Raw genomic sequence first — 26,648 nt, 5'->3', positions numbered from 1 at the left:
TTTCACGTGCGAGTAGCATCTCGATAGCAAGATTAATGGGACTGGAACCGATTGGCAACACGCAGCAGGGAAGGAAACGTTCCGCACCGAAAGGAAGCAATTAAACCCCCGTTTACATCGAAAAAGGGCCTCGCGGACAGGAAAGTTCGCGATTTGGTGGCGGTCCCTCTAGTTGTGAAATTCGCTAAAAGAACGAACAAAAACACACACCGTGTGCTAGAAACAGTCTAGGAACGCCCAAAGCGGCTTCAACATCCCAACCACCCGTGAGACATTTGGGTAACCAGAAAAAAAAACGTTGGTCTATGTAGTGCGTGGCAGGTGAGGAGGACTGGTTGATCCCAATTTTGGCCCGCCTCATTATCATCGACGAAGCTCAGACGAATCAGCACGCACGGTATGACGGAAATGGAAAGGAAAGTGGCGATCATCGTCGGCTATCAGCTGCGATTGCTTCTGCTAGCGGTGACTTTCGCCACTGCAATCCAAATCGATAATCGGCTCGTTCAGCCACAGCACGGTAAGTCGGCCACATTCTGATATAGTGGACATTTTGTTGTACTAACTCACAAAAGCACTGGCATGGTAAAGAGGGTCAATTAGGCACAACATTCACTCAACATACTCACTCATAAAAATCACTCTGAGAATGGATATATATGAGCTCCACAGAGTAGATCACGAATAGGCATGTTAGGGGAACTTCCTATGCTTTGAACGGTGTCTAATAAGGAGCCTCTTGCAGTCTCATACTATACTGATACTACTCATACTATACTAGGACCATAAAAAATTATCTAAGTCGTAGAATCGGTCGCCGCAATCACAAACCTTGTGGCCCTGTCCTATGAATCGAACCGCTTGCTCATTTTAATATATTATCTTCAGATATGCTAAAAAGCTAATATATGAGAGGAACATCTAATTTAGAAGTTGTATGTTTGTTTGTGCTTTTAAAAAAGAATACATTCCCAAGCATTTATTTTGGAAAATATCTTCTTTCAATATTCTAGTAAACTACATTTTGGAATAGTCAAATTATTACTTAATCGTGATAGACGTTGGTAGTTACTTTATCCATGTAGTATTGCTTAAAACTTTGAAATTAATCTTATGGTTTCAGTATATCTCTTTCGTTTTTAATAAAAAGATATACTTCTCAAATGAAAACAAATAATAAAGAATTATTTTTAGGCCAAGTTGCTTAAGAGACTTTAACTCTCAGTTTACAATTTTATAAACACTTTGTGATAAGTTTCGTGTAAAAAGAAACACTCTTATGACGAATGTTCTATGGCTAAACATTGTTGACACTTTGTGTACAACGTAATTGGCAGCCAGAAACGTAAACACAATACACCCATTACAAAATAGAGCGCGTCCCCTGATCACTTTCACTTTTTGACGATGCACCCCGTATCGGTCCGGTGTCGCACGCCGTATTTGTTGCACCGTTCTGATTCATTAACTCCCGTGCCGTACTTACCGTGCGCGCACAGTACACAGTTTTTAGTACGCATTTAATACCACCCCACACAGCATCTAACATCCTCCCCCCGAAAGCATGGCGAGCCGTTACGAGTGCGTTTGGCGTGTGCGCCCCATCGTTGCGGGCGCCCCAACAATGGCGGACATCCGGTAGCGTCGGTGGCAGGTGAACAATGATTGGAATGAGAATTCAATTCGATTGCATAATAATTTGTTTGCCGATCCAGGGCTGGAAGGGAATGTGCGTCGATAAGTGTGTGTGTTTTTTTTTTGTAGGTGTGTTTAAGTTCAGAAGATTAAACGGCTACTTGTTTGCGTATCGTTTCGACCCGCGTTTCGTTACAGTGGTCGTGTCCCTTCAGAGATTGTGTTTCCTAAAATCACCATTAACCTATTTTGTTTTATTTTTCCTTCCTACGCTTATGGATGACCCACGGTTCGGATCGATTATCGAAGAATTTTAATTGCTCACGCATGCACTTAGACAAGTTAATTACAACCATTTCGTTCTCATACCGTCACCATTCCCTCCGGCTTAATTACAGATTGTTTCGAACGGATAGCGCTCGGTGCGATGCTGCCGTTCGAGAAAACGTTCCGGAACTCGGACACCAACTCGCTGAAGATCTGCGAAACGCTCTGCCTCAACGACAAGGAATGCCAAACGTTTGCCTTTGGGTAAGTGAAGTGTAAACTCCGGCGCATTACCTAATTTTTGCTTAATTGTCTACTTGTTGTACTGTGTTCGTTTTCTTATGACAGAATTTCCGGTCGAGGCAATGGTACGTGTCAGCTGTCGGCGAACACAATTGACGCAACTAAATCGCGCCCGGTCGGAACCATCTTCGATCCGGACTTTGATCTGTACGCACGGAAGTACAACTGTTTTTTAGATGGGCCCACAAACCCACCACCCAAACCGGGAGGTAAGATAAAAGAGAATTTAATTTTGAATAAAAAAAACTTCTGAATCTGTTTAAAAATATATCAAATTGAAATAGTTCCAAATACACAATTATTTTGATATCATGACATTATCGAACACAAGTTGATCCGGGCAGTCCTACAGTCTCGTGGATAATCCACTCTAAAGCCTGTGTATATGGAACAATATCAAAATTAAATATTTTATTAAAAACATGCAAATCGAACACTAATTGTACTTTTGTTTCTTTTAGGCCTGGGTATCTTCCCCAATGGTGAACTTCAACCTGGTGGCGGTCCACAACGACAACCGCCTCCACCACCATCACAAATTGCTCCACAACCCCCTAGTGGTGGTGCTTTTCCTCCTCCGAGCATAATTGATCGCCCCGGTCCACCCATTTTTGGACCCCCCGTATCTTCGGCGGGCATCGAGGCACAAACCACCGCAAACGGCGGATTCGTGGACACGTCTAGACCAACCAGCGAATACGGTACTACAGCCCCGGGGACGACTTATGGACAAACTAACGGTGAAACGCTGCCGGAAACGACGGCCCCGGCCGAAGAGTTCTATAGTACGAAGGATCACTCCAATCCGACCGGTGGCAGTCCTTACCTTCCGACAAGTACGGCCGCTGGACCACAGTACAATCTAGCCACGGGCGAACGATTGCCTCCGACTCAAACCGGTGCGACGATGCCCGATCGCGAAGGACCCACAAAATACCCACCCGACTATAGGCCCACGTACGGTGGTAGTGGTCCCGCGAAACCTGGCAACTATCCGTACCAGTTTCCAATGCTGTATGAAACGCACTATCCCTTGCCGAACGATAAGAATGGATATCCGGAGATATACGCACAAAATGTACCGACACTGGATAACAATTACCTACGGCCCGAGTACGGTGGTACGAGCTTTAGTAGACCGTCCACTGCTCCTGGAAGCACACCATCAGCCGGACCTGCCGGATCAGGATATGGTGGTATTCAACGGCCTAGCTCGAATGGTGGCAGTAGTTATAATGGTGGTTCCAACAATTCCGGACCTCAACGTCCCAGTGGTTACGGTGGCGATAGTAACCCACAACACCGACCTTCATCACCAGGAACAAGCGGTTACGGTGGACAACCTGTACGTCCATCCGCACAAGGACCTAGTACCGGTCCCTCGGGATATGGGATCGTTCGTCCAGCGCCAGCCCCACCTATCCAGTCGGGACCTTCGGCCGGCGCAGGATACAATGTGCACGAAGATAAGCTCGATCTACACCCACCGACCATCACCAAACGCCGTGAGTAATCTGACCAAAAACACATTGAGATCCATGTGGCGTGGTAATCCCATTTTGTTCTAAAATTCTTCCAAACCAAACAAAAAAACCATTCCTACTCACACAGCTGTCGTGACACTGCGATTGCACAATTATTAAGCGGCACTGAAGGTGCATACGCCGGACAGAATAATTACCAAACACTTGCGTTCTGTTCGGCTGAACATCGCTTAAAATGCACTCAACCATTACTCACTTTTATGTACTTGTTGTATTTTTTGTTCCTATTTTTTTTTTTTCAAACTAAACCGCAACGACCGCCACCACGTGGTTAAACATCTCATCCATCCAAGTGACATTTGTCGCGCCATAGTGCACACGGCGGTTGGCGTGACCGGGGGCACTTTATCTGCTCGCGTTACCGGTGGGGCACAGTTTGATGAATGTTTGGATCTCATGCGATAGATATAGCGTGAGGTATCGATGTGTACTACTCGATCGGTTCACGTATGAAGATCGGGCGCAAAAATGTAATCCGTTGCAATCCGGGACGGAAAACTGGAACAAACGGAAGGGAATTTGAATGGGCAATTCCAGCGAGCATTCAGTTCATTACCAGCTCCGATGCAGTAGTTTTAACATACTCTGTTCGATGGAGCAGTCAAAATGTTTTATCAATAATGAGACAGTTTAACGAGCTAATAATATAATTGTCTCTTTGTAAATATATCAAATGTGTATATAGTGAAATTTAACTAAATTGTTATTAAATTAATTTTATGTGCTTTAATTCCTAAAACTTTATGGTTTTCAAGATCTTTATCAAATTAACCGTGTTTGTGCGATCGTTTAAATCTCCTTCCCTTTCGTACGATGACGCCATGCTTATTAGGCACACCTGAAACGGAAAGTTCTACGACAATGCTCCAACAAACGTTTTTGGTACATCAAACGGAGCAAGGGCACCACACTGGTCCAAGTGTCAGCTACTTCAGTACTACACTAACACACGGGTAGCAACCATTTCATTGTCATTAAGCACCGTAATTACCGTCCATACCTGTAGGGTCGGTTGAAAAGGGTTCACACCCTTTATGTGATGCGCTATGAAAGGCGAAAATAGTGCAACACCTGAACACGCCGGTGCAGTGGAATGAAGGAGAGATGCGATTTCGTACGGGACAGGAAGAACACGTCCATTCAATTATGACATAATTATGAAGTGGAATAGTGCACACGGTGTACCGCTGTTGGATGTAGATCACAAAAGACATTATGAGTGTAAATATGGACAGAATTTTATTTGGAAGTTGGATTACTTATTGAGAGCTTTAAACGATGTTTTTATTTTGGGGGAAGTATTATAATACTCCTAAACTAAACAAAAAATATAGATTTTTCTTTGTTCTGAACTGTACTTAACATACTGGAATGTTGAAAAAAATGAATAAAAAATTAACAATACTTTAACTGGAACCTTAATATATCTAAACATACCAAACAACGAAAGTGATATACTGATGTATGGAGACACTGGTGAACTCGTGTACTTCCTTCTTCGTGATATCATCAGCAGTGTCCAGACGTATTACGAGACACCCAATACCGTGTAACGATTTTCTTACTTTCATCACCGGTCGGATGATACTATTACGCTATTAACGTGGTGAGGAACGACCTCTTATTCCCACAGCGGTTTCATCTCGCTGTTTCCTACAACATTCGACCGTTCGTTGGCGGTGTTTGACGACTTTATGAGTCGTGTAGGACATAAATTTGAATTCTTACCGTTCAGAGCGTCCAGCTGTTTCGCGCTTTTCTCTCTTGTTGCAGTTAGCTTTTCTTGCAATGGAAATAGAAGCTAGATCTCTCACACGCTCGGCTACTTGGATTCGTTCATTAAGGCACCCACCGCCGTCAGTGCAGCGTGATGCCGGTGGTTTCACTTACGAAACACTCGCACACCAAGCATCAAGCTCTGTGTGAACCGGAAAATTTAGACAATTTCGTACTTCTTCTAGCACCCGGAGATGGTACTCTCTTTGTGGATTTTGTTCAATGTCCAACCGGGCACGCATGAAGCGTGTAATGTTCTTTGTTTTCTGTGCGGCACTTCCTTCTCTTTCCTAGGGTTTTGTCTACAAAGGGTCGTTATACGAAGGGGGTAGTAAAATGACTCTATTAGATTTCAATTGAAGGAAGTGCACATAAAACGAAAGAAGACCTCCTTTAAGGTTGATAAACTTTGTATCCGTGTAAGACAATACACATCCTTATCCGGGAGAATAAAAATCACACCAAAAAGTGGGATAGATGACCTGCAATTGTCGGTACCAGAACACTAGCCACATATACAAGCATATCCATACCGATCTAACAAGTGTTCAGCCCGTACGAAATATTCTGACAGGTTTTTGGACACAAAATAGCAACCCCGTAACATATCATGCATATGGTGGTGAGACAAAACAATAGACCTTCACCCAAAAATAGTGCAAATTAGCATAATTTAGCTGCTCTTTACCCTACCGGGCATGATCGAAATGAGGCACACACTCACAATCATTAACCTCTGGCAGTTCCGATACAGATGGGTATCTTCCTCGTGTTTTCATTACCAGCACGCACACTTTACGCGCGCCCATACACCTATGGGAGGGTGTGTTTGGGGTAGATTTTTGAGGGTGGCAGGGCATCCGGCCCGCTTAGGCATGCGCTGTGAAGCTACGCTAAAGCTGCTGACATGTGGTTATATCGATATTATGATTTTTTTTAAAGTCTTCATACTTAGAAGTTCTTTGTACAACATTAAAATTAACGTGGTCATTTGTAAAATACTCAGTAGTAAGCCAATTCAGATATTAGGTCCAAAGTTTCAAGGTTTTAGAACAATTTAGACCAGCGTAGATTTAGAAGAAAAAGAATCTCAAGCATGATGCTGTCGAACGCAAATATTTATTGTTCAAATTCTTCAATAGATTCCCAATTATAGCTGCTTGACCACCTCACATACGTCCAGAAACTAACATCCATCATGATAATCGATTTAAAATACCACGACCTGAAACACTAAACCTGATTTGTCATGCTGACAAATGGCGTCTCGTACTACTATGTCGCGAATTGACGTCGTCACATACACTAGAATTTATTTTGTTTTTCGTTGTCCAAACTATTAACGAGTGCACTAGAGTGTGCCTCCAGTTAATTAAATATTCAATGTCTCCATGGTTCTGTTCCAATGTTCTCCAGCAAAAAAAAAACCAAAGAGAGAAAAAAAAAGCAGAACAACATACATAACTTGGATTCGGTTTTGAGTACAACAGAAAAATTTAAATTTACGGTTAACCGAACCGATTCGGCAAAGACCTTCAAATGAGCGAGTGGAGAGATTCACGCACGAGCTGAATGGAAATGGTTCACGTTCACAACAAAAGTGTTTGCCTTGGTGGGTTTTTGGTACAAATTTAATTAACGCACCAAAACATGCTCGTGAGTTTAGGCATCTCTCCTTCTCGCCATGCCACCGGTGTGTGCCTTCTACTTTGAAAGCTGTCAAAAAAGCTTCCAGTGCTTGAGTGCGTGCAATTTTCCAGCCAGCTGGTGGGAACCTGAGCAAAGTAAGCCGAGTAAAAACTCGAACGATTGAAACGATTCGATCCCCACCACACGGGTGGGCACGATTTGGTGAAGGCATCCAACGCTTTCCACCACACTAAGCCTCGCCTCCATTGCGCCAAAATGGGAAGAGAAGCTGCCGGTTGAGGTTTGCTAGCAGTTGTTAGTTTTTTTTTCAGTTGCCAGATTCGCTACGCGAAAATCCTAAACTTCACTCGCCACCGCAAAGGTGCTGCCAGTTTCGTATGAACGGTGGAGACGTTCGCATCTCGGTTCCTATTATTGCTGTGCGCCACAGCGAAGGGACGTGTAGGTTACCAGATCAAAACCGATAGTGTGTTTATTGCAGTGGATGTGCACCGGATATTAAACGCAGCAATGCAACACACTGTATCGAACATAAAGCGTATCTAGTGCACTTTGTACAACACGAAGCCAACCATTTGTTTGATGTGAAGTTGTTTGTATCGCTTATCGCAACTATAGCGATCAAATTATAATTCCTATCGAGTGGTGGTTCATGCTTAATAATACTTTGTCGTGCTTAGGTATTATTTGCGACAGAATCTAGGCAGCGCTTGGTTGTTTTTAGTGAATCGCAGTGCGTATGCAAATGTGCGGTGCAGTGAAGTGCAGCTGGTGCAAGAGTATACCGTGATCGTGATCGTTGCAAGCCGTTTTAGTGTCGATCGCGTTACCGCCGATTTGTGATAATGGTGTTTGGCGTTTCGAAGGCGCTGATCATCTGCATCAGCTTATCGGGGTTGATACCAGCCTACATTACGTCAACGATCATCATTGTGGAAGATGCTAAAGGTTACGTATCTGCTCCCTGTACTGAGTGATTTAATAGTTTTCAGACGTTTTTTTCCCCTTGATCTCGCTGCTTTAGTCATGAAATCTTATTTAGATTTCAAGACCATTGTGGGGTTTTATACATCTTTTGTAAAATTTGCATTTTGTTATATTAGCAGGCATCCTCAGAGCTCCAATGTATTATTTAACCCGTAATACTTAAACACCCTTAACTATCTTTAAAAAATATTGATTTGATTTAAAGTTAACTCATTGATTGAAAAATGTATTAAAGTCATATCAATTTAGCTTCTCTTTGTTTTCATTTCTTCTTTGCATAACAAATCCTCAAACAAATAAGATAAAGAGCAGTATTGCCAGTCTTATAGGAGTATACCAATATTAAATTGTTATCTCTTATGCTTTATGAAAAATAAGCAATCCATCAATGGTTAATATTACATTATACTGGTTAACAATCAAATCATAACAAATAGCCTGAGCCCAGTGTCTCTATTAATTGAGAGATTAATATGAGTAGTTTATGTTTAAATCTTTTAAATCGCACCTCCCCAGTAGTCTTATTAGTCCCAGTAGTGGTTCAGTAGTCAATTTGAAGAACAAATTTATCATAATAATATTATCAATCATAATAACCTCTGAGAAGCTTAACTATATTTTATTAAACAAATGGAGAAGATATTCCACTTCAGTATTTTAACACATTTATAATTTGCTAAAATATAACGATGGTTGAATTGTTTCAACTCCCCAGAAACCTGTCTCTATGGTTGTTAAAATATTTCAAAGATAGGTCTTTAGTGTATTAAAAAAAACTATACGAAAATTGAAATGAGTGATTTCAATTATAAAATACTTATAATCCCCCAGTATAGTCAAACAGATGAACAACACTATAAATTTCTTTTTCACTTTATAGAAGACTTTTTCAAATTAAAGAACAATACTTTAATATTTATCATTCGCATAATAAAAGTATATTCTGCACGACCTATTAATGTACGATTAAAATGTGTGTGCCCTTAAGCTGATCAATGAAAAGCGCAGCATTTACCCACCAACAATACAACAAAGGAACGTAACTGACAAACAAGAAAAATCAAATCGTATGTTTACCATTTCACGCTGCTGCATACAATCTTGCCCGGCAGTGTAGGGGGTGTAAGGTGTTGAAATCGTCATAAAAATCTGTGTAAACGATGCGCGAGATTGTTTTGATTGATTGGCTGATTATTTGCAAATGCCACCAGCCGCACGTTCCCAAAGAAAGAATGGTCAGTGACATGCCAGAAAACCGCATACACTCGTTCACATACACTCATCAAAGCTTGACAAGATGCACAAAAACAATCGATCGCGCAAGAACGCCCGAAACGATGAAAAACCAACCAATCCGCCCAGAACAGCGAACGCTGGTGGTACCAAAAATCCGGTCCAAACAAAACGCTCCTGCACGGTACGGGGAGATACGTTTACATGAGTAACGTACGGCACACAAATTCAATACGCCTATTGTAATGTGGGCTTCGGTCGGCTAGAGATGCAATGCTACGAAATCAAGCGCCAAGCATTGTTGCAGTGCAACTGCACCATGTTTCGCCAATTTGCACGACAGCCCTATTGCGACAGGTGCGATGTGAGTCGCGTGCAACCCCTAGAAGTCACCGCAGCCAAATACTAGTGTCCAATAAATTCTTACAATCTGCACGTAGCTGCGGTAAAGAACACTGAAGACAACAACAACGAAAAAGCCCTCTGCAACAAAGTTGAACCCTATCTGGGGAGGGCCACCAACGATCCATGACACGACACGAGGTTTCGCAACTTCCAACAAGTCCACGAAAGGCGAAATTTACAACCGGGAGGGGTGGTGGAATATTTAATCGTCCCAACAGCATCTCCAGATCGCATCAAAGCGTGCCACCGTGTACGGTAGCTGCGACACAAATCATATTTAAAATCATACGAATCTCACACCCCAAACGACCAAAGGAAGTACAGTCACTTCCTGTCGGGCAGGCGATGGAGGATTGCGTTTCCGTGTTGGCGGTTAATGTCTTGTAGACTAGCATCTTCTCTGATGAGGTCATGTTTTTTTTTTTGGACAGAGACTGTAGGACTCCCCACTGTTGAAGATCACTGCAGCAGGTAACGCTTTATCTCGCTGTCTGTGTTCATGTTATGCTCATTGTTTCGATGCTTGGCGAATACAATGCGCTATACAATGCCCGACTGCTGATGGTGATCTTGGCCATGAATTACCGAACCGCACGGGGTGACCTAAAAGCCCATCAGACGACTGAAGCATCACTGCCCATGCTCATCTTCTTCCGTCAGCCTGTTTCCATCGGCACTGCGTGATGTGATGGCGATAGTTATTAATGATGATGATGAAGATTTGCTATGATCGTACATGATCACCCATCACACAGCTTCTGCTGCCTAGTTCTAGACCTAAGATAAGCCACATTTGGCCTCAAATGAAGATGATCATGGGGATAATAGTAATGAAAAAAGCCCAATTTATCTTTCTCTCCACAGCTTGCTATCGCCGTGTGCTGGCTGGAAAGCGTGTCGCTCCCCACTGGGTAAGAAGAACGCTCATCTGCGAACGTGTGGAGGACTGTCAGCGAGAATGTGGTGATGAGAGGCGTTTCTCATGCGAAGGGTTCAATTATCGGTAAGTTACTGGACAACATCACTAAAGAATTGTTGGATGGAATTTAAGAGCACCTGTTTAAATTCTCTTTGCCACAGATTGGATCCTACCGGTCGTGGACAAGGTGATTGTGAGCTGATCGATCAGCCGCTGTCTCAGATCGATCTGTACTCCAGCCCACATCAGCGAGACTCGAACTTGATCCGTGATCCTGACTATGATTATTATGAGCGTGATCGCAGCGCCACAGCGAACTGTCGGCCAAGTTGTAAGGACTGCATGGTCAAACCCTTCCGGCCAGCGTTGGAATTTGTGCGACCGACCACATACCGTCCGCATCATCCAGAGAGCTATAAGCCGTATCCTTCGGAGCAACATCCTTACGAAGAGGATCACCGTTACAAACCGGTCATCACGGCAATTGATAAGTACCGGCCACCAATGTACTCCAACCGACCAGAGTTCGAGCGATACAGTCCCTCGTCCAGCTACTATCCTCCACCACCGCCACCAGTGCCGCTAGATTCGTATCGTCCTGCGCTATCCTACAAACCACAGTACGGTAGCGAAATCGATCGTTACGGCACGCTAGATCATAGCTTCTTCAAGCCGTACGAAACCCGCCCTGAATATCCGAGACCACTCCACCATGAAGATATCCGGCCAGCTCATCGCCCAAGACATCCATACGAAGATCGAGATTCACCGCCACCGCCGCCAGCTCCACCAGCATCGCACGTTTCCACGGTCCAGCAGTACGGTGGCAAGCCAAACACCTTTATCCCGTACCTGATCGGGCAAAACATTCACAAGAACGGTGGCATTTACGGTGGCTCGTACGGACCTTCGTTTAACGTCGATTCGTACAAATCGATTTCCGACTACTGGGGATTGCGGAACGAGATCAAACGTTACGACAGCCCTACGTTTAACTACTTTGAGCTGCGAAACGATCATCACTTTGATGACAATAATGTGTGGAGTTACGGTGGCAGTAAGTACGGTTATGAGGAGGACCATCAGGTACATCCGTACGTGGAGCATCGGCCCGGTTTCGGCCAGCAGTGGATCCGTCGACCGAGCCACGAAGAGTGCTCTGTTAAATCGAGCGAAGGGTTCCGCCTGCACAAAGGCGTGGTGAAGTACGCACTCAACACACCGACGGTGATCGAGTGCGAACGGATGTGCTACTCGGAGACACGGTTCCGGTGTCACACGTTCAGCTACCGCTACTCGGCTGTCTCCCGCGAGAACTGTCTGCTCTGCGACCGGCCGTTCAATTTGCTGGACTTTTACGCCGATCTGGAGCCGGACCGGGATTACGATATCTACTCGATGAGTGATGACGCGAAGACCTGCCATCCGGAGCTCGGCCATCCCAGGAGAGACTATAACGCGCGTAAGCACATTGGGTTGAACGAGGCACGTGGAACATCTTCGCCTAAAAACATTGTCCATCTTTCAGAGTGCTTCATACGTGTGATTGATTCGGCACGATTCTTCAAATCGATCGTACGCGACTCACTTACCGTCCGATCGATCGGGGAGTGCGAGCTGGAGTGTATCAAGGCGTCCAAGTTCACGTGCCGCGCGTTTACGTACAGCTTTGGACCGAACGCGATCAATGCGGTGATCGACAACTGTCAGCTTTCGGATTGGCCCGTGCGCGACATGGACAAGGACCGGCATCTGGTGCCGGATGAAAGCTTCGATGTGTTCGAACGCGCCAGCTATGGGCAGGGTTGTGAGATACAGCCCATCATCGACGATAAGCACAATAAGAAGTGTAAGTAACTGTTTTGTGAGAGGGGTTTGTCTTGATTGTCTGCAAAAGCCTATTTACCCGAAAATGGCCCAATTACAGTCTGCTATCTGGGCTATGGATCACCGGCAAAGCTACTTTCCTCAGCGATCAAGAAGGTTACCTCCGTGAACACGGAGCTGGATTGCAAAAATGAGTGCGTACGTTTGCGCGAGGCTACCCATTTCAAGTGTCTTTCGTTTAGCTTCAGGTAAGTGTCATCAACCTGGTACGAATTTTAGAGCAATTAAAGAGTGCTTAGCGACGCTCGCCGTCTGTGCCAAAGTGTGCCACTCGCCTCAACAACCAATCTATCGCTTTTCCCTTTTCTTATTAGCTCGCAAGCGTCTACATACAACTGTGAGATGTCGGATCTGGACCAGAGCGAACTGAAGCTGGGCGTGCACTATGCGCACACGAACGATCGCGACTTTTGGTTGTTCGCCTGGAACCCGTTCGACTACACGTGCCGCGATAAGATTACGACCATTAGCGGTGGTACGCGGATGAATCATGATCGCCGAATAGACGTCCTGCGTGAACCGGGTAATGGCGGCCGTAACGGTCGGACTGGTGGTTCCAAACGCACCAAAATCAACAACACCACCACCACCACCAATACCACTAGCGACCAGCACAAGGACGACCAACACAAGAATAGCAACACCTCCACCACCATGCTCACTACCACTGCAAATCGATCCTTCGAAAGCACTACTTCGACCACTAACTCCACAACCAATTCCAGCTTCATCATTCTGCTTCCCGGAAGTTCGGTGAACCGTACCGGTGTGGTTGAGCGTGATCTCGCTCGAACGTCGCGACCTGCTGGTAGATATACCAGCGGCACCTCGAACACTGCCCCACTCGGTACATCCGGATGAAAGGGACACAGGGTTTTTTTCGCTAACATCCGAGCATCATCAAGCACTCATCCCTTGATGGCAGCATGCTAGATTTACTATTAGTTGTATTACATCTGCGGAGGTCTCCTGAGGGCAGACCCGCTCCAATAGTTGCTTAATCATTTGCATAGTGCTACCCTAGCTGAGGATTGTCCAAGCTTATATCTAACCGTATGCCAGATATTTCATCCATCAAAACGCTCATCAGCCTAGTGCGTACTACTTACCCTAGCCTAGACCGCGCTGTTAATTGCTCGTGTCTCATCTCATCTCATGGTGTGCTCATCACGGCTCTGCGTACCGTCCTGCGTGAAACCCATCCATCACATACCGACACACACCATCAATCAATCACCCTCCACCCAAAAAAAAAAAAACCACCCATTTCGTACTACACATTAAGCATAACGATCGTGACACTTACCACTCTCTGTTCATTGTGTTTTGTCGAACCTCCCAAGGTGATGGAAGTTGGCGTCAGTATACCGTCTCGGGAAAACCCTGCCGCTACGGTACCAAATGCGAGCGAAACAAGATCACAGGATTTTACTCCTGCGAGATAGAGGGTGGTGAGATTGGTGCATGGGATTATTGCTGTAAGACCGAACACCCTTGCGGCTACTCGCGAGGGTTCGACTATCCATGGTAAGCAAATCGCATGCCTCCGCGCGGGGATGGGATTACAGACCGATGCGGTTTGTACAACAGCATACAAGCGCACCACGACAAGCGTCCGCTCGGTTTCGGTGTAATGTCCAACGTGTCTCGTTTCTATCCATGTTCCGTGTTCCGTGTCGTACCACTCACCCTTTTGTTCGTGTGTTTAAATGTCTACCAGGACCTTAATATCCGTATCCTTGTGTCCAAAATTTCTCCCTCCTCATCGAGTCTACCTTGTCAGATGTGCATGGCATGCACCGCATGGCGTGAAGTGGTTCGAGGTCTTCCAGCTCCCTGGCGCCCGTTTGCTAACGATCCCCAAACATTTGCTCCCCGCATTCGCAGGTGCTTCGTGGGTGATGCCCCAGATCAGTGGCGCAAGTGCAGCGATAAGTACTTCCCCAAGAAACAGCACGATTCGGGTTATCAAAACAAGAATAAAAAGGGTGAAATCTATCAGCCACCACCGAAGCCGGGAGGATTGAGACATTTGGACGGTGTGACCGCACCGGCCGAACTGTGGCCCGTCACCTACCTGTACGAGAAGGGTCCGCCGAACGCGACCGAGATCAGCAACAATGTGATCGACTGCAAGAAGGACAAGTGTTAAGGGCAGGGACGATGGGCGAACCAGCACTCTAGGCAAGACACTCGAACTATACTCATTATATGAATCCCGGCCAAACGCGCACCGAGGCGCTAACGAGCACTAACTGTAAGCACATTCCAAAAGGGACGCTAAGCATGGAAAGTTTTTAGTGCTTGGAAAGTAAAGCAAAATACGTTTAAGGCTGTCCGTCGTATTGGAAAGTGATGATGAAGGAACAACGGGCACATCCGTACCGTCGTCTTTGGGAGAAGAGAATGCGTAAGGTGGTTAGGTTTAGGAGCTTAGCTATATTGTCATTAGTACTCCCTCCAGGTTCAAACCGTTTCTCTGCAGATCTTTAGCTTTTAACATTTTCGTTTCGTAACGAGTAAAACCATCCACTGGATCATCTTTCTTACCCCGACGATTACTTCGTACGACGTGTTTCGTGCAGCGTGTACGCCTTGTATGAAGACGCAGAATAAAACTATACCCCACAGCCCACTCGTTCGCTAGACTGGGCTGTAATAGTGGAACGCAGGTCTAGCAGGGTGGAAAGCAGGCGGACTTTTGTGAGTGGAAATTTAAATATTTATTTTAATGCTTAAAACAACGTTTAAGTGTAATGGATGAGCTACAAGGTACAACAATTCTATAATAAATTTAGTCGACAGTTCGAACAGCAGAACGGGGGTGCTTTATTCACGGCGTCAAAAAACGAACTGGTAAGGAAGCGATGTTTGCTGCTCGATCAACGAAACAATTTACATATGTACAATTTCCGGAAAGTTCCAGATCTCTGAAGCACTCTCCTGTTATGGCACGTGTCTGGCATCCTGATTTGGTGCTTAAACACTTGCGTCAAAGTCTTGCCCACCGGAAGTGTATTTACCCCTAACAGAACAATTGTTTTATTCTTCAAATCAGCCAAGCTTGCATACACCAACGATGCAGCGCTTATTCAGCACTAATGCAGCGCTAATCCACCCTCTTAGCACAGCATCATTACATAGGCACGCTATTGCAATTCATGCTACTCTGTAGCAGTTGCACATTGGGAAGCAGTGTGACGAAAATGAGTTTTTAAAATGTTTGTTTATACAATTATTTCCTTCAGTTACGCGACACTCGAGTTACGCAAATTCGAGATAAGCGAATCTGAAAATATTGACAGTCCGTGTAATTTTGTATGTGGAATTGAATTTCACAACTTGCGAGCAAAAGGTTCATCGAAGTGTTTCTCAATATGGTCATTTGTTATCATCCTGGACTAGATTGCACATTTTCGTCGTCTGGTTTGCGATGTTCCTCGATACAAGGGTGGCTTATATTCTTCCAACTCTGAGGTGAAACATGAGGGTCCTATGTCTTCACAACTTTCGCCTGTATATACGAAGGTTAAATATAATATTCGTTTATTAAAGGCACTACCAATGGCGCATTAAGCCCGCTGTAGACCCTCAGAGGAATGGTAGGTGGGCTTGGGGTGGTGGACAGATTGAAAAAGGGTGTACCGCCCACTCCTTTTGTCCTTAACAATCACAATTTACATGCTTCTCCCTACATAATAGCTTTCTTTGGGGAACCCTGTATGACAAGAACTAAGACGGCCGCCTACTCCACCTACCCTCACAGAGCACTAGAAATATGCTTTTACACAATTGGAATCACACATCCCACCGGCGACGGTCGCATTCATTAAAATCTTAACATCTACCTCATTGCTTGTAATTACTTATAGCAAATTCAATCTTTACACAGCTGTACATTCTTTCTGTTTCTTGCTCTTTTGTGGAAAATCCAACGTTTCGTAAGGCATAGTTCCAAACAGGTGGTTTTTGTTAAGTTGGTCCAATCATATCGTTGCTATAGTATTCGCTTTCCCTCGATACCATAGAGAGTACGACCTCCGTACATGCTGTCTACCGGTAACGGTGGGCGTCCACATGTGCTATCACTATTGCCAGGTGGGCCCAAAAAATCACATAATGGAACCTTCGTCCATTTTGATTTCTTTCCCTTCTTTGCTCCTGCTTTGGTTATTTTCTGTGTGGGGGTTTTCGCTTTCTCCTCAACAATTTCCGATTCTGGCTGGGTTCGGAATTCTTCGATCGTAGTAAACTGCTCTGCTAACGGTTTAGATGGATCAAATTTCACATTCGGCTGTGCTGGCAATTCTCCGTCAAAGCCATCGCTGGCACGAGCACGGGCACGGAATACGTCACCATTTAAAATAAGAGGCACATTTCGGTCAATGCGTATATCACTCCGGCAGTGGGGCACATTGCGGGAAGTTGCTTTGTTTTTCAGTTGATCGTCCGAGCTTAGAATTCCGATCGAACGCAAACCCGCCGCAATTTCCGGTCCGACATCTTTGGCGAGCGTTTCTTCGGTCGTCGGCAAGTGTCCCATTGGGTTGTTGTGTGCTTCCAGTCGATTGATTCTAGCCGCAAGACGGATTTCATCCAGCCTATTGCGTGAAATATCGAAAGCCCCACGTCCCCGGCCCATGCCGATGCCACTGCTGGCAAAGTTCGCCGTCGGGTGCACATTCCGCAAGCCGCTCATGTAATCGGTCGCGTTCATTGTGTACCCCCAGCTATTGATTTCGCGGTCCATCTCCTCTTCGGCGGCACTGTAGTCTATCATCTTGATTGCCGTGGTGAGTGGTAAAGGTGTTGGAAACTAAAAAGAAACCAATTTCATCGTTCAGGGCCTTGGTAACACAGCAGATTCTGGTGTCAGGTAATCCGATTGCTTGTAGGAAATGTTTAACTACTTACAAACTGTCTCAGGCCGGCAAAACCTATGTATGTAACCAGCTGAATGCGTAAAATGTTCTCACTAGATATGGCTGAACAAGCAAAAATGGTTCAACTCGCGAAAAACACAAATTCGTGTCCTGTTTTGATTGCGTAGGCGTTGCTGCTATTTTGTTTTGTAATTGTGACAGTTCTGTCTGCTGTACGTTCCCAGAGGGCAATATTTTGAAATGTCCGTTACTGCAAGCAGCTATTTAGCAGAAATATTACGACCAAATGCGTGTCAAAACAATGAAAGTCTCGGAATTTCGATCATACACCGAAGAGCGATTGCAAGCACTAAATATTTTCATCAGAAACAAAACTACTCGTTGTCGCGAAACATGTATCTTTTCTCAAGACTCGAAGGGGTTGTAACGTTCAATGAATTACTTTATGGAAGACTAGGCGCGGATAAACATCCGTTCTTGAATCCTTGTTGATCACAATCATTTCGTAACCAAATACTAAACTCTTTAAACCCGGGCGTAGGTTTCTTCCTGAGGATTACTTCGGAGAAGGCAGCGTGCAGTATTTTCGAATTCTAGCAAGATTCAAAACCAAAGCCAAAGACGAAACTGATCGCCCTGTGTCTCAAATTAAAAGGATGTTGTATTCAACAATTTTGTTTCTTATATACTAGATTTGCTATAACGCGCGCATGAGGATAAGTGTCTTGTTGGTGATGTTGAACGCAATTTCCTCTTCTACGATTTTCTCATCTTGATCCTTAATATACGCTTTGCACCAAGTCTGGTTCCTAAAGCGTTCTTATGGTCTTTATTTATTTAGGAGCGTCTTCGGCGATTTTTTACCTTGACGCGCCTATTTTACTATGGTTCCTAAAAACATATGTAAAATTCAACATTGTTCCTTTTTTTATGGCCGATGTTATAGTGATTACTCCACAAAACATTCTAGCTTATTTACTAAGGACGTTTCATTGTACTGGTGCATCAGCGCATGCAAACATTTTTCGAGGCTGGTTTTCCCAATTTTCAGTCCACATCGCTGGTGGTCTATCCCTGAGGTCCTTGGTGACATATGGTTAATGTCATACACCCATCGCACTTTCTCCTTTCTCCGCACTTTCGCATGTTTTGTTTTACTTTTTTACCTCAAGATCCTGTTAACAATGCATAGTTATGTTGCACACATGTGTTTTCTGTTCTATTCTTCATGCATTCCGCCTTTTTTGTCGTTAATCGCTTTTGTTGATGTTTCTCCATATCTATACCCTTTCTGTTCTGCCTTTTCGGTGCAATTATTTTTATGGACTATGCCTATCGGTGGTATCAAAAGAAAAAAGTTTTGTTTATTTTACCATAGTCCGTCGATACCATGCGAAAAGGTACTCTCTTCGCATGTACGAATCCTTGTGGAAATAAACATGGCTCGTTAAGCAGACCGCTTTGTAAAGAAAATGTAGGGTTAGTTGAATGAAGCATTTCAATTATGTTCCAGATTTCTATGAAGCAAAGAAAGAAACAAACGTAGAAGTAATTCGATTCTGATTCATTTACGTTTTCGTACTGATATTTAGTTTATTTAGATTGATTCTTAACCGAACTGCATCTACAATATCGTGAGCTAATGTGTAGCTCTCCCGAACACAAATGGAATCTGACTGAGCCCTTTGACTAAAGGGCACCGCTTCGTTTAAAGATTTCATTGTTCGACGCAAATATCTCACATTGTCCTGTTCGAGGTTGTATTGTTGATTGCATATTGTTATAAAACTGTGTTCCTGCTGTCTGCTTTAAAACTTGCTTTTGTTTATTCCTCCCCGGTCGGCAACCAGAATGCCATGTTGGTGCAGGCGGACGCAAGCATCATAAACTTCGGATTAAACTGTACACACTGTACTGGGCCGGGATGGTCACCGTTTAGGACGCATATTTTGTACCCGGTGTCTGCGTTCCACACGTGCACGCGTCCGTCCGTACTGCCGGAGAAGATAAATTGCGAGTCCGGACTAAAGGAGGCTTCGATGGGAATACCCTTATTGTTTAGATGCCCTAAAAAGAGAACATTTCATGTGATTTGTTTAGACTTAATGAAAGTTTTCGGTGGTTGTTTTATTTACCGGTGAACGTTTGCAGCGGTGTTCCATGAAAGGCATCAATTAACCGAATAATGGAACCATTCGTACTGATGAGAATCGTTTTCCCGTCGCGTGAAAACTTTAACCCCGTCCAGTCACATTCTTTCTCCTGGTTCAATTTAAACGTCACAAACGGTCCCTTGTCGAACGAGCGTAAATCGTACAGCTTTATACTTTCCGAATTAACGCCAGCGGCAAAAATTAACCCTTCCGGATCGTAAGCCGCCACCGGACGGCCGTTCAGCTGCATCACGCCCTGACAGTTGGGCGAACGGAGATCCCATAACCGGAGCGTCTTGTCCAGCGAACCAGACAGAAAAGTATCCTCCACCGGAGAGATATTCAACGAGATCACTTTCTTCGTGTGGCCGGGAAAGTACCGCAGGTATTTGTTGTCGTGCAAACTCAGGTACCGGATCGTGTCGTCCACCTTGGTCGAACTGTGTATTGCCGTGTTGTTGGCGTGCGTAAAGTGTATCAGATCGACGCCGTACTTTTTCGAATTCACCGTCCGTATCTGCGTACCCTTCTCGCAATCGTACAGCACGATTTGGTCGTCCTCGCTGCAAGATATCAACATTTCGCCGTTGGCGGAAAAGTCGATCGCATTGATTTTGTCCGTGTTCTCGCGGAACACCTTCGCCACTTTGAAGCTCCTAACGACCGAGTCGATGAGCTTCATTTTCGGTACGTCCGCCACTTTGCCGGCTATTCTGGTATACTAGGGTCACAAGAAATATGGTATAACCTCACGATGAACACTTCTCGGGCGGATTTTAATTGAAAAGATGTCTATTTTTGCGGCAAAGCCGGTGGATTTGGAATTGTTTACGTTTTTGTAGGACAACACGCTAGCGTTTAGAAACCCAAACTTCTAAAGCGTGGATAGTGGGTAACCCCACCGGTCATATCATTTGATGGCATCCGATTTCTTTTGCTATTTACTATCGCACAAGAAGGAATGGTTCGAATTTGTTTGAGACAACTAAGGTTACGGTTTTCAACAACATTTCAGAGGGAAAAGTAAAAATTTATTCTGTAAAAAGTAGGCTATTAATTTAATCCCGACTCTGCTGTCGTGCTCCACAAAAACAGTGATTGCACGTGATTGGCAGTAATTGGGGAAAATACGTTTCGACGATCGCTCTCACGAAAATAATTGAACGTATCGTATTGAAGTTACTCCAAAAATATTTAACTTCTTTCTGAAGCCAGCAGAAAACATGAATAATTTTTTCTAGACGACATTTTTGACAAAGCAAAACAAACTGTCAAACAAAATGCCAACTCAAAATGACCCAGTGAGGACACACTGTGCGCGAAAGAGGTTGTGTTTTTTTTTCATTTCACGGTTGTGCCGGAAAATAAAACGTGGATACAGGCCGATCTTACGGCAAAACGGCTTATCGTGGTTCGCATTGCGTAGGGAGGCATATTTTTAGGCTGAAACATTGCATTGGTAGTTTTCCTTTATATCTTACCGGTAAGTAGTGATGGGAAGTTGTGCAAAAGTACGCAAAAGGTGACATCATTCAAGATTAAAATCGAATTCAATGTGGCTGACGAAACAATAGTTGCTATTAAGGCAAGAAAAACCGGAGTACATACCTGCAAGCATCCCCCTATGGTGCACCTCCCATTTGGACGCGTGTCACATTGCATGTTCGGCATACAGAAGAAGTGAAAGTACTGTCGCGATCTATAAACCTTTCGCGTGCATAAGCTCCACTATGCAAACCGGTTTTGATAGATCGGAAGTCACGGTTTTAATCGATTTTTTTTCGTAAACTTCGTTGCAGACACTTCGTTAGTCGTGTTGCCAAACCATGGATACCTCGCTGACCGCTTCACAGATTCGGAGCATTTTCCTGAACTTCTTCAAGGAGAAGGAACACCTGTACGTGCACTCGTCGTCGGTAATCCCGCTCGATGATCCGACGCTGCTGTTCGCGAATGCGGGCATGAACCAGTTCAAGCCCATCTTTCTCGGCACGGTCGATCCGAACAGCGACATGGCACGGTGGGTCCGGACGGCCAACACGCAGAAGTGTATCCGTGCCGGCGGCAAGCACAACGATCTGGACGACGTCGGCAAGGATGTGTATCACCACACGTTCTTCGAGATGTTGGGCAACTGGTCGTTCGGGGACTACTTCAAGAAGGAGATCTGTACCTGGGCATGGGAGTTGCTGACGGACCGGTTGAAGCTACCGAAGGAGCGGCTTTACGTGACGTACTTTGGTGGTCATCCGGATTCGGGTTTGGAGCCGGATTTGGAGTGCCGCGAGATTTGGTTGAAGTTGGGCGTGAAGGAGGAACACATCCTACCGGGAAGTATGAAGGATAACTTCTGGGAGATGGGTGAGACTGGACCGTGTGGACCGTGCTCGGAGCTGCACTTTGATCGCATCGGAGGTCGGAGTGTTCCCGAGCTGGTAAACATGGACGATCCGGATGTGTTGGAGATCTGGAATTTGGTGTTCATTCAGTACAATCGCGAGCAGGATGGTTCGTTGAAGTTGTTGCCCAAGAAACACATCGACTGTGGCATGGGTTTCGAGCGGTTGGTGTCGGTAATTCAGGACAAGCGGTCTAACTACGATACGGACGTGTTTGTGCCGCTGTTCGATGCAATCCAGAAGGGTACGGGTGCTCCGGCTTATCAGGGACGCGTGGGAACGGATGATAGCGATGGAGTGGACATGGCGTACCGTGTGCTGGCCGATCACGCTCGTACGATCACGATCGCCCTTGCCGATGGTGGGTTCCCGGACAATACGGGCCGTGGTTACGTGCTGCGACGCATTTTACGTCGTGCGGTACGCTATGCTACGGAAAAACTTAACGCAAAGCCTGGATTCTTTGCGACGCTCGTCGATACGGTCGTGTTGCTGCTTGGAGATACTTTCCCGGAGGTGCGAAAGGACCCGCTGCATATTAAGCACGTGATTAACGAGGAGGAGCAACAGTTCCTGAAGACGCTGACCCGCGGGCGCAATCTGCTGAACCGAACCATCGCAAAGCTGGGTGATAGTAAGGTGATACCGGGCGATGTTGCGTGGCGGTTGTACGACACGTACGGTTTCCCGATCGATCTGACCCAGCTGATGGCGGAGGAGAAGGCGATGACGATCGACATGGAGGGGTATGAAAAGGCAAAGCACGAATCGTACATCGTGTCGCAGGGTAAGGAGAAGAGCAAGACGGCCACCATCGATCTGGACGTGCACGCGATTTCGGAGCTGCAGGAGCGTAAGGTACCGACGACGGATGATTCGTTCAAGTACCGTTACAAGGCGGAATCGATCAATCCGTTGGCACAGTATGTGTTCGAATCGTGCTCAGGGAAGATTATGGCGTTGCGTCACAATAATGCCTTTGTGCAGGAGGTGCAGGCCGGGCAGGAATGTGGCGTGATACTGGATCGTACGAACTTTTACGCGGAAAGTGGTGGCCAGATCTACGACCAGGGCTATCTGGTGAAAGTGAACGATGAGAGCAGCGAGTTCAATGTGTCGCTCGTGTACAACCGGGGAGGCTACATTCTGCACATCGGTGTCGTCGAAGGTACGTTGCGAGTTGGAGATGAGGTCCACTGCCACATGGACAGTGTGAGGCGCCAGCTGACGATGAAGAATCATTCGGCTACGCACGCACTTAACCATTCGCTGCTGAAGGTGCTCGGACAGGATACGGATCAGCGAGGTTCGTTGGTAGTTCCCGAGAAGCTACGGTTCGATTTCACCAACAAATCGGCCATGACAATCGAACAGGTTGCCGAAGCGGAACGATTGACGCGCGAGGTCGTAAAGCGGAATGTGCAGGTGTATGCGAAGGAAGCAAATCTGACCGTAGCTAAAACGATCCGTGGGCTGAGGTCCGTGTTCGATGAGGTTTACCCGGATCCGGTACGTGTGATCTCGTTCGGCGTACCGGTGGAACAGCTGGAAGCCGACCCGACCGGTGAGGCGGGTGTAATCAATTCGGTGGAATTCTGCGGCGGCACTCATCTACATCAATCGGGCCATATGGTGGATTTCGTAATCACAACGGAGGAAGCCATCGCTAAGGGTATTCGACGTATCGTCGCCCTGACTGGACCGGAAGCACTGAAAGCATTGAAAAAGACGGAACTGTTAGAGCAGGAGCTGAGCAAATTGAAAGCCACGATCGAGGGCGATAAGGACGGGAAGGAAGCGAAGGAGCACGTGAAGAAAATTGTCGAGCTAACGGACGATGTGTCGCAGGCGACTATACCGTACGTGAAGAAAGATGAGCTACGCACTGTACTGAAGGCGTTCAAGAAGACGCTCGATGACAAGGAACGTGCTGCGAAGGCCGCTGTTGCTAGTGGAGTTGTCGAGAAGGCGAAGGAACTCTCGCAAGCTCATCGGGACGCTCCGTTCATGGTACAGCGACTGGAAGCCCTTAACAATACGAAAGCGCTCGATTCCGCCTTGAAGGAGGTGCGCAAGGTAAATCCGGAACAGTCAGCCCTCTTCCTGTCGGTGGACGAAGAATCGAAGAAGATCTTCTGTTTGGCAAGTGTGCCGAAATCGGCCGTCGAGAAGGGATTGAAGGCTAACGAATGGATCTCGCACATTGCACCGGTGATGGGCGGAAAGGGTGGCGGTAAACCCGAATCCGCCCAAGCCTCGGGCGGTAACTTCGATAAAGCTGATGAGATATTGGAGCTGGCACGCCTATTCGCTGCTTCGAAGTTGGAGTAAAATCTGGAACTCCAGGTAGTACAGACTTAATGAGATATCAACGTCATGCATTTTAAGGCTCTCCAGCGGCAAGGTCGAGCAACAACTCTCAAGTGCATTTCAGCATGCAATGTTTTACTCTTTTTTTTTCTTTCCGCGCACGAATTACGCATCCGCTTGTTCGGGCTTAATAAAGATTAACATTTATTACACAATAGAGAAACTATTTCGTCACTAGTCGTCCATTTTTTGGGTTTTTTTTAGCTCTTTTCAGATGAAGGTTCAGTGCGTTCCTTCTGCTCGCGACTGGATTCGTAAATAACTCTTATCTCATGAAGCATCTCTGAGATGTTGGTACCCATTTTGGCACTGATTGGAATGACCGGTACATCCACGTGATGGGCTAACAGTTCGACATTCCGATCCGCGCCGGGAACATCAATTTTGTTCGCTATTATGAACCTAGGTCGTGAAACCAGTTCCTCACTGAACATGCTAAGCTCGTGCATGAGTGTGTGATAGTGAATCCACGGTTCATCGGCCGATGCATCCACCACAAACAACAGCGCATTGCAACGCTCCGCGTGCTTCAGGAACTGTATGCCAAGACCTTTGTTTTTATGCGAACCCTCAATCAATCCGGGAAGATCCGCGACCGCAATCTGCTCGTAATCATCGTACTGTACCATACCGAGATGGGGTTTCAGGGTGGTAAATGGATAAGCGGCCACTTTGGGGCGTGCTCGACTAATTGCACGCAGCAGTGTACTCTTTCCAGCGTTCGGTAGTCCAATGAATCCGATATGTGCCATGCTGCGAAGTTCCAACGCGTACGCGGTTTCTTCCCCGGTGGCACCGAATTCTGCCACCTGTGGAGCTTGCTCGAGATCACTTTTGAAGAAATGGTTGCCCTTTCCACCGGCACCACCACGAGCCGCCACAAACATCATGCCTTCGTTGTCCAGATCACCCACAACCTTTCCTTGAGGATTTCTAACGATCGTTCCAACTGGAACTTTCACCACCGTGTGATTGGCGTTTTTGCCGTGACAATCTTTTGTGGCACCCTTTTCACCATCGTCCGCACGGAGCAGTGACGTTATGTGATTTAGATCTTTAACGTCCTGAGATGCCTGCAGCACTACGTGCCCACCGTTACCACCATCGCCACCATCTGGGCCGGCATTTTCATTACACCAGAGACGTAGAAAGGAAACGCATCCATCACCACCACTGCCACCAATGGTACGTACATGTCGGCTATCCACGAAGTATTGTGTCTACAAATGGATGAATATCGAATTATGAAAAAGGTAACAAAGCCAAGAAAGTGTTTTCCTTCTTCACCGTTGGTTTGCTGGATGTAGGCTTCTTGCTTCTCAATGGAACAGCCACGCGTTGATTTGAATACCGAGCAACGTCTAACAGCAGCACACGCCTAGCTGGTAGCACGGATTGGCTTTGGCGATTGGCAAAGGTGCGTAAAATAGTGCTCCACATTTTAAATCAAGGTTCACACTAATGCGCATTACGAACGTTGCACAATTTGTTGCATTACGGGACGGTTCTGGTGCTCGTTTTGTTTACGATGCCGGTTTGTTGATGTTTACGAATGACAGCTGATGGGATGGCACAGTGGGACGAACGAAGGGCAGAGAGTTTCATCACTTTTAGATCTCTTTGAATATATATTTTAGTCACTATTCAATTTGATTCGATTATTCCTTCATTAAAATATTACATTTATTGAGGGTAGTAGTATTAAACATTCTGGATGCTGAATGCACATCACAAAAGATGCGTTACGGCTTATTAGATTGCTTCATAAAGAACAGGTTCAACTCTATTAGCAGCTTTAGAACTTGATAGCTGTTTAAGGGGAATACAAACCATTAAGTTGTTTTAGAGGTGTTCCTACAATTCTTTTCATATTTGTCTAAAACAGTTCATTTATCATCAAATATTTAATCACCCTTTCCAGGAAACGTAGTTAAATAGGCAAATTGCAAGTGATAAATAAATAATCCATAATAAGGTACTCGATATTCTCATGAGGTAATCAATAAGGTGAGGCACAAAAAATATTTACCGAACGGTTTTGCTGTTAAGTTCCCTATCTATGTGCCGCTTATTGATGCATCCGCTCGTTGAATAAAAGGCTAGGTCGAACAAGTGTAAACCGAACACTGTAAGTATTGCAAACAAATAGATAAAAAACTATTCTCCACACCTTAGTACGCTCTGGAACCTGTTTGAAGTGTGTAAAACTAGTTCCAGGGCTAGCTAAAACAAGATAG

At 45.5% G+C, this 26,648-nt stretch overlaps 5 protein-coding genes across 5 annotated transcripts; 2 read left to right on the top strand and 3 right to left on the bottom strand.

The window, feature by feature from the left end:
- Positions 1–399: 399 nt before the first annotated feature.
- Positions 400–14,758, top strand: LOC128304275 (uncharacterized). The gene is made up of 11 exons (XM_053041436.1): positions 400–520; positions 2,034–2,166; positions 2,251–2,414; positions 2,667–3,710; positions 10,665–10,803; positions 10,881–12,181; positions 12,248–12,568; positions 12,647–12,794; positions 12,921–13,129; positions 13,950–14,133; positions 14,494–14,758. Exons 1-11 carry the CDS (start codon positions 400–402, stop codon positions 14,756–14,758), a joined length of 4,029 nt encoding a protein of 1,342 aa, XP_052897396.1.
- A 1,669-nt stretch (positions 14,759–16,427) lies between these two features.
- Positions 16,428–17,659, bottom strand: LOC128303864 (uncharacterized). The gene is made up of 2 exons (XM_053040941.1): positions 17,521–17,659; positions 16,428–17,422 (listed from the first exon to the last, which is right to left on the bottom strand). The coding sequence occupies exon 2, from the start codon at positions 17,384–17,386 to the stop codon at positions 16,604–16,606; it is 783 nt and encodes a 260-aa protein (XP_052896901.1). The 5' UTR covers positions 17,387–17,422; positions 17,521–17,659; the 3' UTR covers positions 16,428–16,603.
- Positions 17,660–19,050: 1,391 nt separating this feature from the next.
- LOC128303784 (WD repeat-containing protein 82) lies at positions 19,051–20,481 on the bottom strand. Its single transcript, XM_053040846.1, has 2 exons — positions 19,625–20,481; positions 19,051–19,556 (listed from the first exon to the last, which is right to left on the bottom strand). Exons 1-2 carry the CDS (start codon positions 20,322–20,324, stop codon positions 19,315–19,317), a joined length of 942 nt encoding a protein of 313 aa, XP_052896806.1. The 5' UTR covers positions 20,325–20,481; the 3' UTR covers positions 19,051–19,314.
- Positions 20,482–21,000: 519 nt separating this feature from the next.
- Positions 21,001–24,568, top strand: LOC128301073 (alanine--tRNA ligase, cytoplasmic). Its single transcript, XM_053037387.1, has 2 exons — positions 21,001–21,125; positions 21,442–24,568. Exon 2 carries the CDS (start codon positions 21,469–21,471, stop codon positions 24,370–24,372), a length of 2,904 nt encoding a protein of 967 aa, XP_052893347.1. The 5' UTR covers positions 21,001–21,125; positions 21,442–21,468; the 3' UTR covers positions 24,373–24,568.
- Positions 24,535–25,934, bottom strand: LOC128301074 (mitochondrial ribosome-associated GTPase 2). Its single transcript, XM_053037389.1, has 2 exons — positions 25,699–25,934; positions 24,535–25,631 (listed from the first exon to the last, which is right to left on the bottom strand). The coding sequence occupies exons 1-2, from the start codon at positions 25,849–25,851 to the stop codon at positions 24,612–24,614; spliced, it is 1,173 nt and encodes a 390-aa protein (XP_052893349.1). The 5' UTR covers positions 25,852–25,934; the 3' UTR covers positions 24,535–24,611.
- Positions 25,935–26,648: the final 714 nt, after the last annotated feature.

This window comes from Anopheles moucheti, chromosome 3 (genome assembly GCF_943734755.1).
Source record: "Anopheles moucheti chromosome 3, idAnoMoucSN_F20_07, whole genome shotgun sequence".
NCBI classification, from domain to species: domain Eukaryota; kingdom Metazoa; phylum Arthropoda; class Insecta; order Diptera; family Culicidae; genus Anopheles; species Anopheles moucheti.
This window is presented reverse-complemented; position numbering and strand designations above follow the sequence as displayed.

What these genes read in the sequence shown, in the direction of transcription:
- LOC128301074 (XM_053037389.1), bottom strand. Translation starts at nt 25,851, where the DNA reads ATGTGGAGCACTATTTTACGCACCTTTGCCAATCGCCAAAGCCAATCC. An exon ending in CTACATCCAGCAAACCAACG is followed by an intron (nt 25,632 to 25,698) that starts GTGAAGAAGGAA and finishes ATCCATTTGTAG; the next exon opens with ACACAATACTTCGTGGATAG.
- LOC128303784 (XM_053040846.1), bottom strand. Translation starts at nt 20,324, where the DNA reads ATGAAGCTCATCGACTCGGTCGTTAGGAGCTTCAAAGTGGCGAAGGTG. An exon ending in ACCGCTGCAAACGTTCACCG is followed by an intron (nt 19,557 to 19,624) that starts GTAAATAAAACA and finishes TTCTCTTTTTAG; the next exon opens with GGCATCTAAACAATAAGGGT.
- LOC128301073 (XM_053037387.1), top strand. Translation starts at nt 21,469, where the DNA reads ATGGATACCTCGCTGACCGCTTCACAGATTCGGAGCATTTTCCTGAAC.
- LOC128304275 (XM_053041436.1), top strand. Translation starts at nt 400, where the DNA reads ATGACGGAAATGGAAAGGAAAGTGGCGATCATCGTCGGCTATCAGCTG. An exon ending in GCTCGTTCAGCCACAGCACG is followed by an intron (nt 521 to 2,033) that starts GTAAGTCGGCCA and finishes GCTTAATTACAG; the next exon opens with ATTGTTTCGAACGGATAGCG. An exon ending in CGATAAGCACAATAAGAAGT is followed by an intron (nt 12,569 to 12,646) that starts GTAAGTAACTGT and finishes GCCCAATTACAG; the next exon opens with TCTGCTATCTGGGCTATGGA.
- LOC128303864 (XM_053040941.1), bottom strand. Translation starts at nt 17,386, where the DNA reads ATGATAGACTACAGTGCCGCCGAAGAGGAGATGGACCGCGAAATCAAT.